Source organism: Camelus dromedarius, chromosome 6, assembly GCF_036321535.1.
Source record: "Camelus dromedarius isolate mCamDro1 chromosome 6, mCamDro1.pat, whole genome shotgun sequence".
Classification (NCBI taxonomy): domain Eukaryota; kingdom Metazoa; phylum Chordata; class Mammalia; order Artiodactyla; family Camelidae; genus Camelus; species Camelus dromedarius.
Window position 1 is genome coordinate 12,896,870 of NC_087441.1, and position 14,373 is coordinate 12,911,242.

General features: G+C 43.7%; 1 protein-coding gene across 20 annotated transcripts in view; it reads left to right on the forward strand.

The window, feature by feature from the left end:
- The window catches only part of SYNE1 (spectrin repeat containing nuclear envelope protein 1), a 427,973-nt gene that overhangs the window by 402,526 nt on the left and 11,074 nt on the right, over window positions 1–14,373 (forward strand). For 14 of the 20 annotated variants that reach the window (XM_031456562.2, XM_031456561.2, XM_031456563.2 and 11 more), the window contains 9 exons: window positions 300–491; window positions 1,395–1,728; window positions 3,935–4,003; window positions 5,718–5,860; window positions 7,672–7,798; window positions 8,375–8,586; window positions 11,068–11,268; window positions 12,510–12,638; window positions 13,946–14,158. In XM_031456562.2, the coding sequence (XP_031312422.2) occupies window positions 300–491; window positions 1,395–1,728; window positions 3,935–4,003; window positions 5,718–5,860; window positions 7,672–7,798; window positions 8,375–8,586; window positions 11,068–11,268; window positions 12,510–12,638; window positions 13,946–14,158 (1,620 nt within the window). The remainder of the gene's footprint in view (window positions 1–299; window positions 492–1,394; window positions 1,729–3,934; window positions 4,004–5,717; window positions 5,861–7,671; window positions 7,799–8,374; window positions 8,587–11,067; window positions 11,269–12,509; window positions 12,639–13,945; window positions 14,159–14,373) is intronic. The other 6 variants (XM_031456569.2, XM_031456574.2, XM_031456570.2 and 3 more) reach the window with 2 other exon arrangements.

A 14,373-nucleotide genomic window follows, 5' to 3' on the forward strand; every position in this document is an offset into this window, starting at 1 on the left:
TTTACACTGGGTTTGAAAGTTTCTTTCCCGGATTCTCTTACCCACACTGTCCGTGGTGGTCAGTTTTATTAGCCAAAGGCGCCTTTCTGGTCGTGGAATTCTAACAATTCCCTTCCTGACTCCTGTTCTGATTTAAAAATTTTTGTTTTACTTTTTAAAGGACTAACCTCTTGGCTTGTCATGGTATACGGTAAATTTAATATCTCCTGCATGTTGTTTTCCCCTAAATGTGTATCTTAGAATTACTTCATGTCCGTGTGAGCAATAAAAATAAATTACATGAGATTTGTGCCCCCTAGGCCTTCCAGCAGGAAATTTCACTGAACCACAGTAAGATTGAGCAGATCATCGCCCAAGGAGAACAGCTGATAGAGAAGAGCGAGCCACTGGACGCCGCGGTCATCGAGGACGAGCTGGATGAGCTCCGGCGGTACTGTCAGGAGGTCTTTGGGCGCGTGGAAAGATACCATAAGAAGCTGATTCGCCTGCCTGTATGTGACATTGTCTTTTCATCGTCATTCCTTCTAAAGAGAATAAAGCATATGGGCTTAGGGAGCAGCACTGCTTGGTGGGTAAGAGCCCAGACTCTGGAGCCAGAACGCCTGGGTTCCCAGCCCCAGCTCAGACACACACGTTGGCTACGTAACCTTGGGCAAGTTACTTCATGTCTCTTGCCTCAGTTTCCTCAATTGTAAAAACTGGTTCAATAGCAGGACCTTCCTTATAGAAAGGATTGCTTTGGGCATGAAATGAGTTACTATATATACATATAAAGAGCTTAGAAGAGTACTTGGCTCATATCTGCTATGAAGATAAAGAAGCTTCTAGAAGAAACCAGGGCATGAAGGTGCACAGTGTAAACAGCGGCTCAACTGATGAGGTTGTTTAGTTGAACTTTTTTCTCCTCCATTTCCCTAATTGCTACCATGATCACAGCTCATTGTCAAGTTGTTATTAGGATATTTGGGATCTTGTGTGATAAAATATATTTTGTATCTGGGGTAGAAGGTAAAAAAAGGACCAGCTAAGGTTTTATTAGTAATTCCCTTTTGCTCCTGATATGTGCCATTCTGGACTTACTGTGTTGCAGGCTAGGTACCAGGTTGGCTTTCTTTATATTATCTTATTTAATCTTATATCAATTCTTTGAAGTAGGTCTTAATATTATGTCCATTTTACCAGTGATAAAACTGAGCATTTACTAGATTAATGTAAAAGACATTTTAAAAAGTGATCAGAAGATATTTATTTGCTGATAGGGTGTGACCCCCACTGCAGTAGGAATGTGGTCCAGATCAGCTTGAGCGCTGAGATTCAGTGAGAGGCAGGATGGAAAGTGGGAAGGGGGTCAGCTGATCACTGCCATAACACGGCTGGCTTGACTGCATTTCTAGCTCCCAGACGATGAGCAGGACCTCTCTGACCGGGAGCTGGAGCTGGATGAGTCTGCTGCTCTCTCAGACCTCCACTGGCGAGACACCTCGGCAGACAGTGTGCTCTCCCCCCAGCCTTCCTCCAACCCCTCCCTCTCACTGGCCCAGCCCCTCCGGAGCGAGCGGTCGGGACGAGACACCCCTGCCAGTGTGGACTCCATCCCCCTGGAGTGGGACCATGACTATGACCTCAGTCGTGACCTCGAGTCTGCCGTGTCCAGAACTTTGCCCTCCGAGGACGAAGAGGGTCAGGAGGAAAAAGATTTCTACCTCAGGGGAGCTGTTGGCCTATCAGGTAGGAAAGAGCGGCCCCCCACATGCCAGATTGAAAGAAAATAAGAAGGGATGAATGCTGTACTGGAAATCCACATGCTAAGCAGAATCCTGTTCCTTCTCCCATTATGGGAGGTTCTACTAAATGGAATAATTGGATATTAACCTGATTAGCAAATACAAAATTGGCATGGCTATTGATTTATCCCAATATACTTACCTTCTTCCTACGAGATAAACATTTTGTACGTACTGGAAATACACAATTCCTTTTCTTCTCAGAGAGCGTACACTCTAGTGTAGAACACAGACAAACTGGAAACAGCCATGTGAGATGTTTGGCGCAAGGATACCGTGTACACACGGTGGTGCAGAAGCACAACCAAGGGTGACTAACCCGGAGCTTTGAGGAGAGGCTTTAGGGAAGAGACTTGAGCTGAGACCAGGAGGATGAATAGGAGCTGGTCATGTGGACACAGCCACGTCCAGAGGGAGGACGGAGAGGGCGCCCATCTCAGCTGTATGATCAGCCTCAGCGCTTTTGGACCCGGAGTTCGTCCAGAATGACAAGGCTGTAGATTGGGGGGCATAAAGTGAACAAAGAGCAGGTGGAAAGGCAAACCAGGACCTGATCATAAAGCAGCCTGTTCATCATGGAAAGGAATTTGGCTTCTATCACGAAGGCAATAGAGAGCCCCAGCAGGGCTGTAAGGAGGCAGGCAATGTGATCAGATGCATATTTTCAAAGAACCTGTCTCAATACTCTATAGAGAAGGGCTCATTAAGAGAGAGTCCAGACGGACTTGTTTTATAGTCCAGGACACAGATATGTTGGTGGCCTGAATTAAGCAAGAAGCACTGGGAATAGAGAGAATGGAAGAGACATGAGAAATCAGGAGACGTCTCCTCCATCACTGACGATTGATTGAACTGGGAATGAATGGTATCTTCTGGCTTGGGCATCTTGGTGAAAGATGCAGGTGGTGCTAGGCCCTGAGGACCGTGAGTGGGAGAGAATGCTCTGGGTGTCTGTGGACCCACAGAGCAGGGCAATGAGAAAGGCGGAGGTGATGAGTTCATCTGTAGAGATGCGACAAAATATCCACAGGGAAAAATCCAGCAGTAGAAGGATGCATGGGTCTGAATTCCAGGAACTGGAAATGCAGATTAGGTGGCTAACCACATATAAATGGTAAGCAGTAATTGTCCCCAAGGGAAGGACGGAGATCACAAGGAGAAGAAAGTATGAAGGGAAACAAGAAGTATGAAACCTCAAGAAACACGTAATAGGGAAAGAATGGACGAGAAAAGGAGCATTGTAAGGAAGATGAGTAAAAATAGAAAATTTTTAATAATCAGAGGCCAGTTTGTAGCACTTGTAAATGCATCTCACACATTCTCTTTTAGATGGTTCTGATGGTTCACTTTGGATTCCCAAGGGTGTGACACTGTCTAAAAAGAAAATGATTTTGATTTTGTTTTTATAGTACAGCCTCATAGTTCAGCATTTTGCATCTAAAGAAGCACTGTCCGATAAGTGGCCCACAGCCACACACGACAGCTGAACCCTGCAATGTGATGGTGCAAACTCTCACGGAGATTGTCTGTGTCAAATGCACTTACATGAACACAGAAAATTCAAAGGCTTAACGCAAAGCATGTAAAGTAGTCGTGATAATATTTATGTTGATTACATCTTGTAATTTGAATCTATCCGTTTAGAAAAATTAAGTATTCAAGTTATTTTCATCCATTTCTTGTTACTTTTTTACCGTGGCCCTCAGAGTCTTTAAAATAATGTACGTGGCTCCCAGTATTTGTTGGACAGCGCTGCTGAGGAACCTGACCGTCTCGGTTGAAATCCCAGTGATGCCACTTACTAGCTGTTGAAACTTGGATGAGTAACTTAATTCCTCCGGACCTCAGTTTTCTCATCGCTAAAATGAGAATAAAGCTTCCATGCACCCAGCAGGGTTTCTGTGGGGACAGATGAACGCTTATTAGCACGATGCCTGGCTCATAAAAGACTGTCAATCAATGTGAGCTCTTATTATGATTTATTTCAGGAAACCTTTGTTGAGCATGCTCAGACTCCTCTGTACGTTCCAGACTCATATTTCCAGAATGACTAACTTCCTTTTGTTCCCCCAGGACAGTTATTTTCCTGACAAAAGGGAATCGAGGTTTCTAGAACTTACAGTCAACTTAGGCTGTGCTCTTTTTTGCAGATGTAGTGATTCCCGAAAGTCCTGAGGCGTATGTAAAACTCACAGAAAGTGCAATCAGAAATTCCTCTGGTAGGCACCAAAAGCCACAGCGGACCCCTCTCCCTCACCTGTAACAAGCCTCCTCCTCTCAGCCCATCTACTGCACCTCTCACAGCTCTGTGCCACGGGCATGTTCAAGCAGAACCTTCCCTGACTGCTGTCCCAGAAACCAAAAAAAAAAAAAAAAATTTGGTTGATCAACACCAAGAAGATTTCAATAATCAAGTGCAATAAAACAACTTCTCAGCTTGTTGAGTAGTAATAACTCTCAGTAAGCGTAGACCTGTGATACCCATTAGAACAGAAAATAGGAGATGGAGACACTGGCCTTAGCTTCTGTGCTCTGATGCCCTGCTTGACTGTAGCAGCTCTGACTTCGTGCCTTCGCGGGCTTGCATACCTACCTCTGGCTGGGGAATCAGGGCTAAGGCTCCAGTCCTAAATCCATCTGCCGCTGTGTGTGACCTCAGGCCCTTTGCTTATTCTCCTGATCTCAGGGGTCACATATAAGACAAGGGGTGAAATCAGATATTCAGCTCTAAAAAATTGTAATTTTAGTTTAAGAAATCTCACCCCATAAAATAATTCGAAATGAAACATATTCCACAGTTACCTTTAGACTTAGGTTTTCCTTTAAGGACAGAGCTATTCCTGAAACAAGAAGAATTAAAGAAAGGAAAATAGAACTAGTTTTGCTTAAAGTTGCGCTAGACAAACAGGGTCAGTGATTTGGAGGACGGTGGAGAGAACAGGGTTTGAACATGGTGATACAGCCTAACAATCCAGCTAGTTTATACTGGGCGTTTTTGTAGAAAAGTGGACAGGAAGTAAAGTAGCGTTCCTGAAATGGTGACTGCCTGCGTGATCCCCTGTGGGAAACCTTTTCCAGGTGTCTGTAGAGGGTCTTTTTTCTTAAAAAAAAAAATGAAAAATTTTAATACAGCTTACTAATATTGATTCTGCTTTCACCCTGCTTTCACTCTGATAATCAACGTTCTTGTTGAGTTCAAAGACTATAATACACACACACACACACACACACACACGCACATGCACATGCACACACACAAAATAATTTTGCAATGAGATGTCCCATCTCTCAAAGGAGACGAGCCAGGAGTCCTAGGCTGTGAGTAAGAGCATATCTGGATGGAAATGCTAAAATCTTAGCTTTCCCTGGTTCTGTTTCAGGTTTTAAACAGAAGCAAGTCATTGCTAGCTTGGTGCCCCAACACATACCTATCCAGAGCTAGCCTTCTCTTGGCTAACTTGAAGTCCTGGCTTATGTGAGCAATGCAGCCACCTGGGACTTCAGTGGCACTAACTTCTGTTAAGATGCAGGAAGGAAAATTACAAGGTGTGTCTTTTTCTGTTTGATAAATGTATGCAGAGGGAGCATGAGAAGTAACTACCTCCTAGTTATTAGGGAGCAGGAGGCACCAGCGGGAGTTTTTAGAAAGACCTTCCACAGCTTACAACATGCAGATTTTCAGGGGAGGAGCTGGACGAAGGAGCAGACACGCAGGCTGTTAGAACCCACTGCAGGCCCCTTTTGCAGCACCCCATCTGCTTGGATTCTTGGTGGAGCACATTCACTGATCTGGTCACCGAACATCTAACCCACCAGCACGCCGGTACTAAATGTGCTTTATGATTACCCACACACACGCCATCTCTGTGTAGAATTTCTTAGCCCTCTCCTTGACTGTCAAGCTTGTAAAGATTCTTATGGTTGACACTGCAGGGGATCCCAGTGCCTTAGAGTCGCAGATCCGACAGCTGGGCAAAGCCCTGGATGACAGCCGCTTTCACATGCAGCCAACAGAGACTATCATCCGCAGCAAAACTCCCACAGGACCAGAGCTAGACTCCAGCTACAGAGGCTATGTGAGTATCCAGACCCTCGCGATCCTGACCAGTACCTGGTAATCACAGCTGTGTGACCAAGAACGCTCCGTCTGTAGCGGGAGGGCTGGATGGGCTTTCCACATACCATGCTACCCTTGAATTCACGGACGCTCACGTGCAAATCAAAGCCAGGTTGGCAGGTTACCTTTTGAGAAAAAATAGTCTGTGCTTAGACCCACTGATCTACCATAATGTAATGACCAGCCTGTTCCTTTACACGGAGAACTGAGTGAGATCCATTTAATTGAAAGCAACAAAATGCTTTGGGTCGGGAAAGCGATTAGGCATTTTTCCAAATTCAGCTAATGATTTTCTCCTGGGAGCAGCAGATCTTAGCTGGTAGATTACTAACGCAGAATTTTTCATTCTTTTCCTCAGTGTCTTGATTCACTTGATAATCTCGAGACTGTTTTTATCCTCTGTTGTTCGTTCGCTCTTTCTGGAGAAAACAACTCTGACTAACGAGAGCGATCTGGGGAAAAGGTGGCAAGAGATGTGTGCATTACCAGTTCCATTTTCAAAGCTTTTAGTGAAGTATGGACTAACACTGTTTGCTGTGCTCAAGTTATTGATCAAATCACTTTTCCCAGAGAATTGCCTGTTTTCCTACACATCCTTAAGCAAGAGGATTTGAAAGTAAATCTCTTCCATGCCTCCTGTCATTTCTTTCCGCTCCTCAAAGACTGCCTAGGAAGAGGAAAGAAGAATTAATTTTCCTAAGCCCAGTGACAACTTACACGTACTGCTTTTTGAAACAAGGGGGGAGAGAACCATTCTAGTTACATATGCTGACATCAGTATCCCCGCAATCACAGAAGAATAATCAATCATAAGTTTACTCTCTGTCCCGTTTGGCCCATTATACTGACTTCTTTTATAGTGAAACCTCTTTTAAAAAATATAATATGGTTTCACAATGACCTTGCTCTTGCTGACATCACTGAGATTATACTTAACACCAATCAAAAGCAATCAAGGTAACTTCATAGCAATGTGATTTGTTAAAGGTTTTGAAGGGAAATGTTTTGATCATTATAGCAAGAGTACCTTGAACTGATTTGTTCTTTTAATCTTTGCATACTGTGCAGGATAGTAAACATGTTAGAACTGATTCCTTTAATATCTCTTAAACATTGCTTAAATTTTCTCATGAAACAGCTGACTGTAATATTGTTTCATTCTTTTAAGTATTTTAATTATTTAATGCAAAGATATTCCTTTGAGATTTTTAAAAAATTTTTCTTTCTTTTCATTTTTTTCTTTTATTGCTAACTTTTTTTTGAGGGGGGTGGTAATTAGGTTTATTTCTTTCTTTCTTAATGGAGGTCCTGGGGATTGAACCCAGGACTTCATGCATGCTAAGCACACACTCTACCACTGAGCTATACCCTCCCCTCGAGATTTGTGGTAATATTACTGTTCCCACACCAGTTTAAGAAAATGGGAGCAACTTGCCAAAAACTATATATCGTATTGCCGGCTGAGGGCTCTGAGTTTTAAATCCCACCTTGGTTTAGTCTGTTTCAATACCTAAGTCTAAAAGAAATGTTGAGGACTTAAGCAAAACCACGTGTGCCAAGTGTATCTTCAAGGCATTGCTTTATGTAAATATAGATGGGTCACTTGACTTTTTCTCTCAGCAGAGTGGCTCACTCTTTCCAGAGAAGTAGCACACGCCACTGTCCTTTTTCGAGGAGCTCCAAAGATATGTTCCCCAGAAGTCCTTGCACTCATGACACTTTGAGAACTTTGTGATGGGGGCGGGGGGCCTGTTTTCTGTGTCTAAACAGATGAAACTGCTCGGTGAATGCAGTGGCAGTATAGACTCGGTGAAGAGACTAGAACACGAACTGAAGGAGGAGGAGGACCATTTCCCCGGCTTTGTTAACCTGAACAGCACAGAAACGCAAACAGCCGGTGAGTGCGCCGCGCCCAAGTCAAGACAGAGTGAAATCCAACAATTCTTTGTTGCTCCCACCTCCCCGCCGAGTTCCACTGTGCTGTCTACCTGATTCTACACTCTTCTATCCTGAGACCTTTCCCCCGTGTTACGCTGATCTCCGGGAACTGAATGGGGAGGTGAAAAGCATCACGGTGGTTTTTAACCAGGTTCCATTGATTTTAAGGCACCGTCTCTAATCGCTGGTCAGGCATCTCTGTCTGCTCTCAGGCTCTGTTGCAGAACGAAGCCAAGAATTGAATGTTATCTTCATGCCCATGAATGCTAATTACTTCATAAAACTCTTTACAGTGTTAAATCTTGTGTAGCTGATTTTTTTTTTTTTTTTGCTCCATTATCATTAAAAATGCAGATGGGAAAAACAGAGCCATTAGCCTGTTACATACAGCTGACAACCGCAGAAATGCCCAGTGGCCTTACTTTCTTCCTGTTGCTGTTTTAAATTTAGCCACCCATGTGCGTTTCCAGCATTTCCTAAACACCCGACGCGGAGGAAAACTCCCCGCTACCCCGTGCGTGTCCTGTCTTGCCAGGTGTGATTGACCGCTGGGAGCTCATCCAGGCACAGGCCCTGAGCAAGGAGCTGAGGATGAAACAGAACCCCCAGAGGCAGCAGCAGTTCGACTCCGACCTGAGCAGCACGCTGGCCTGGCTCCGGGAGACCGAGGACGACCTGGAGCAGCTCCGGCGCCTGCAGCTCAGCACCGATATCCAGTCCATCGCGCTCCAGATCCAAAAGCTCAAGGTAGCTGCCCTTGGCCTTTCCCGCCGCGAGCAGACAGAAAGGGGGACACCTGGTCAGGTGGAACCGCTAGCCCTAGCTGGTCTCCAGTTACACGGCAGAAAGGGACACGAAAGCTTCCCCAGCCACCCCAAATCGGAGCGTTCAGAGGCAGGTTTGGAAGGGCTGAGAGATGCGCTGTGTAAGCAGAACTAGCCCCATGAAAGTGACCACAATCTAACGAATTGCTATGTAAGAAATGACGGATTAAAATTTCATGAAACATCCAGCTACCTCTGGGACCCCTTTAACCTCTTTTAAGGGTAATACAGCGACATCCAGGTTCCTGAAAGTTTATATCTAGAGCTGGAGAGGAGGCCTCTCCCGGATTGTACGTGGGGGAGTTTGTGGAGACCTAGCGAAGCCGCTTGACATTCTGGAACCAGCAGAACTAAGGGGATAGATTATAAAAGTGGCAGAAACTATTTGCCGTGGAATGAATCCAACAAAACCAAACCCGTGGAATAATTGTAAAGCACCGACGTGTACAATTGACTTTGACCTGGATGGGTGTAGCACCCAGGACGACCTCCTTTAACTCCCTCTCTAGATCTTAAAAACCCTCCTCAGCCCAGCTACTGAAAGGCATTGATACGCGGAGCCTTTTGTAAGCAGACTGTGAATGGAGAGCTTGGTTTCTCCTTAATAGCTCTCTCGGTCCTGTCTTTTTGTTTGGAGAACGTCAAGCTGTGCTCTTTCTCAGAGCGGAGCTACCGGGCCCTCCAGGCTCGAGGATTAAGTGCGCTGCCTTTATGTCTCCCTGTTTCCAGTGGGTGTTATGTCCTTTAGGGTGATGTTTTTGTGGTTTGTTTTGGTTGTTTTGTTTTAAATTTTCAACCAGTGAAATAAGCCTTCCCCACAGATGCTCCAACTTCTTTCAGAGTAGCCTCCGCACCAGCCCCATCGATTTCAGGATGAAGCATGGAATGGGAAATGCAGGTTACATTATCTGGATTACAACATTTTTTTTTCTCTGGGGTACTTCAGTTACTTCAGTGTCTCCCCAGGAAAGCATAAGGCAGTGTTGCATGTAACCAAATTCCTTAAAAAGTTGATGAAGCAAATGCTGGCTGGTCTGAGACCTAAGCGAGATTAGGGTGGAAAAGTGAGACCATGAAAATCAACCTGGAAGGGATACAATGGAAGTTCGAGATTTGCAGATACTAACCACTATGTATAAAATAGATAAACAAGGACCTATCACATAGCACAGGGAACTGTATTCAATATCTTGTGGTAACCTATAATGAAAAAGAATATGAAAAGGAATATATGTGTGTCTGTGTATGACTGAAACATTATGCTGTGCACCAGAAATTGATACAACATGGTAAACTGACTATACTTCAATTAAAAAAAAAAAAGGAAAAAAAAATCAGCCTGTACAATAACAAAAAGCCACCCCCCTCTGCACCCCTTCCTGATCCTTCGTGTTGTCTGAGGATGAACCTGTGGGATAACCAGGTACCTTTCCACGATATCTCTTGATCATATGTGGTCTCTGTGGTTGACACTATATTATGACATGTTAAGAATCCATTGAAAAGTGAACATTTTAGGACAAGTTGAAAACATAACAGAAAAGGTGAGAAATTATAAGAAAACGTAGACCGGGTAGATGTGATTTGTAAAATCACTCACCCGACGTTGATCTGGGAATATTTGAACAGTCCCCAGATATTGGATTCTTAATACATAATCCTGTGCTCAAGTTCTTGGAATTTAGTTCTAGATTTTGGGGAAATGCATAAAGTAAAAAGTAGTCACCTTTGTGTGTGTGTGTGTGTGTGTGAAATCAAACTAAATTGGTTTGCTGAAGAAACATGATTCATCCTCTTTAGCATCACAAAAATCTGGCCTGTGCCCAAGGCCATGTTCTCAGCCTGTGGGCCACTGTCACGGTGCCTCGGGAGTCAGAGCAGCTGGAGGCCAGAGCCTTGGAATCTGCTTTCTTATGTAGCTTCCCATTTCATTCATTTGCACACAGCTTTGAGTCGATTTAGTCTAGTGAGATGGAATTTGCCCTGGAACTAAGAGCATGTTTCCTGCTGTTCAGAACTGTCGGAGCCAGGTTTGGTTTGGCCTGTTTGGTTTGTTGTTGAACCCCCATGCTGGGGGTTGAGTTAATCCTACCCCTCAGCTCACTGTGCAGGGTCATCACTGCTTCCTGCAAAGTTCCTCTTAATTTGATTTATCTGTCCCTTTTCTCAAACCCACAGCAACCATCCTGAAATCTGAATTAGTTTTTTTTTCTTATACGTATTCATGAAAATTGTGGATTTGTGTGTGTGCATATGTATTGTAAATCACATGAATGCTGTAGTGGCACACATATCATTCTGTTTCTGGCTCCCCCTTTATATTATATTTTCTTAAGATTCATTCATGTCATCAAGTGTATCTCTGATCCACCTCTTTTAACCTTTCTCCCCTTTCTCTTTTCAGGAGCTCCAGAAAGCTGTGGACCACCGCAAAGCCATCATCCTCTCCATCAATCTGTGCAGCTCCGAGTTCACTCAGGCTGGCCAAGAGGAGAGCCAGGATCTGCAGGATCGCTTGTCCCAGATGAATGGGCGCTGGGACCGCGTGTGCTCCTTGCTGGAGGAGTGGCGGGGCCTTCTCCAGGATGCACTGATGCAGTGCCAGGTGGGGCTTTGGGCAGGCCATGCTCTGGAGTCAAACATTTCCAGTGTCGCTGAGTCTGTGACTTGATTTGTCCAGGTCACTACAGGGATGCAGTTGTTCCCCAAAGTCAGTATTTGAGTGAGATAACTTTGAGCCCCAAATTTTCATTTCACTGTAGGATGTGTACATGCTGAACTTTACAGCTAGCAAGAGACTATTCTGACAAGTTTGTCTCAGCCTCACCATTCCTCCTTCAGCTCATTCATTCATTCACTCAGCAGATACTTGCAGCATGCAGGGAGACATTTCTCAAACAGCAGAGTGAGCATCACAAATATTTACTCCTCCATTCATAGCACAAGTATTTGCTGAGTGTTCACAGTCTGACAGATGTTGCACTAAGCAGTCAGGGCACAGCACAGCCTCCACTTTTGTTGGGGAGGACAGATGATAAAATGGCAAATAAATACTTAACCAAGATACATACAGATGTGGATGATAAGAGTAACAGAAAAAAGCGCTTTGGGAAGGTGATCAGGGACACCCTATGGATGTTTGAGCTGACACTGGAAGGATGTTGCCATGGAGATCAGACAAATGGCAAGTCCCAGAAGCAGGAAAGACGGAAAAGAGGCTGGTGTGATCAGCATGTGGTCAGAGAGGACAGAAGGGGTGAAAGAGATCGGGAACCAGGTCGTGCAGGATTTTGTAGGTCCTGGCCTGGAGTTTGGACTGTAATCCAAGCAGGATGGGAAGCCTGCTTTCCAGGTTTATATGCTCCCCAAGAGTAATAGCTCCTTGAGCGCAGGTACCCAAGCTCCTTTTTCACCCCTGCACCCAATCGTAGTACAGCGCCTTCCCTGTTGGAGATGTTCTGTAACTGTGCCTTGAATAAATGAACAAATGCATGAATGGAGAGATGGAATTGAATTTATGCCTTCAAAGATGGGGAGAGTTGAACACGGGGAGAAGAGAGGGGAACAGAGCTGCTTCCTTCCACACTGCATAGGAGCCCTAGAAATTAGTACTGTGATGCGTGCTCCTTATGTCAGATTTTTCCCTTGAGTAATAAATTAGATGCTTTTGGTAAGAACGTGAGCTCAGATCATTACAACAGCGCCAGTGCCTTCTTTAGAAAGGAATTGTGTATAAGATCTTAAAAACCAGTGGTAGAAATTGTAAACCATGGGCATTTAAGCTGGGAGGGAAAGAAAAATACATTATTCAAGATGAGTTTAGGCTTCATTTTTTTTTTTCCATAGGATTTCCATGAAATGAGCCATGGTTTGCTTCTTATGCTGGAGAACATCGACAGAAGGAAAAATGAAATTGTCCCCATTGATTCTAACCTTGATGTAGAGATGCTTCAGGACCATCACGAACAGCTCACGGTAAGAAGTGTGGCCTCAGACGGCCTCTGCTTGTGTTGGAGGTGACACTATGTATTTACCTTTTGCATTATAATCTCTTAGTCTTTCGTTACTTCTCATGATTTCCCATCTCTATGAAGCAAACAGGCATGGGAGACACCTACTAGCTTCAGAGTCTGACTCTAAAGTCACTGCTCATCTCAAAGGCAGAGCTGTTCTTCACCTTAATTAACTTGTTTTTAATCAAGGCAGTTCTTCAGCGAATTACGCTTATTTTTAATTTAAACTGTATATGTTGAATCTATGTCCCAAGAATATATTGGGTGGCTGATAATAAAAGGACATTAAAACTGTTGAAATCGAGACCATTTAAGGCTTCTTAAGAAGAATTAAGTATAGATTCAACATTATTAACCTTAGCACTAAGTTTACTGAAACCTAAGACAAAAAGAGTAACATGGAAAGTTAAAGGGTTTTCATCGCCTAACAAAAAGAAAACATTCCAGTTCTCAAGGAGCAAGAAACTTTTTCTAGTACTAAATTCAAAAGGAAATTTGCAGAATTTCTGTGTAGATTCTTATACAAAGAACTTTGGACAATATAACGTACAGTGTACGTAAGGTGATTTTACAGAAGATAAAGAAGCATATTTGAGTTCCATTAGGAGACAATGATTTGCATTTTGTTGCTTTCTGTATTTTAAAATGCTATTTCTTAACATTTAACACCGATACTAACCTAACCAACAGAACTGGCAGCTTTTAGTTCCGTTCCATAAAGATCTTAGAAACCAGGAGGAAGTAATCGCGGCTACATTTTTATTCGACTGTTGACCTCAGACTTTAAGTTGTGAGGGATGAATCCCCCATGGATCTTTTTAAAAAAAAATCTTGACTAGATATCAGGGTATATACCTCGACATACTTGAGTTTTTCTGTACTGATATGTTAATGTTTTACTTTTCTTTATAAAAGAATATTTTATGTCTCGTTTGCATAATCCTTGACGTTTTAAACCCTTTGACATACATTCACCAATTCGAACCTTCCGATAATACTTACTGTGGGCCAGGCAGGAATTAGTAGCATCATTTTACCAAATGAGAAAACTGAGATCAGACAGATGCCAGGGTCTTCTAGGATGTATTTGGCAGAGGCAGGATTAGAACACGGGCCCCCAACCGCCCAGTGCCGTGGGCTGTTGCATCCTTTCTTGTGTGAGCAAAGCGTTCTGATGCTCACTGAGTGGAAGTGATGTCCTTCTGCGCTTTTGGCACTTTCTCCCAATTACCGAAAATTCTGAGAAAAATATTTCTGTTATATATACAGCAAATAAGACGTGAGCTGTTAGATACCCAATTCAAAGTGGCCTCACTGCAAGACATGTCTTGCCAACTATTGGTGAATGCTGAAGGCACAGACTGTTTAGAAGCCAAAGAAAAAGTCCATGTGATTGGAAATCGGCTCAAACTCCTCTTGAAGGAGGTCAGTCGTCATATCAAGGAGCTGGAGAAGTTATTAGACATGTCAAGCAGTCAGCAGGTAAGCTCTAAACAGACAGCATTGTGTAGCGTTTCTGACGGGAGAGCAAAGAAGCACCGTCTTTATCCATTTTAGAAAGACTTTGAATATAGTACTTGTCAGACTAGAGTGTCCTCTCTAAGTCACTGCTCTCAAAGGCCTCTCTCAGAATAAAAAATGAACTCAAAAACTTTCATAATAGGACACTACTTTTGATTCATTCCATCCCAAAAATC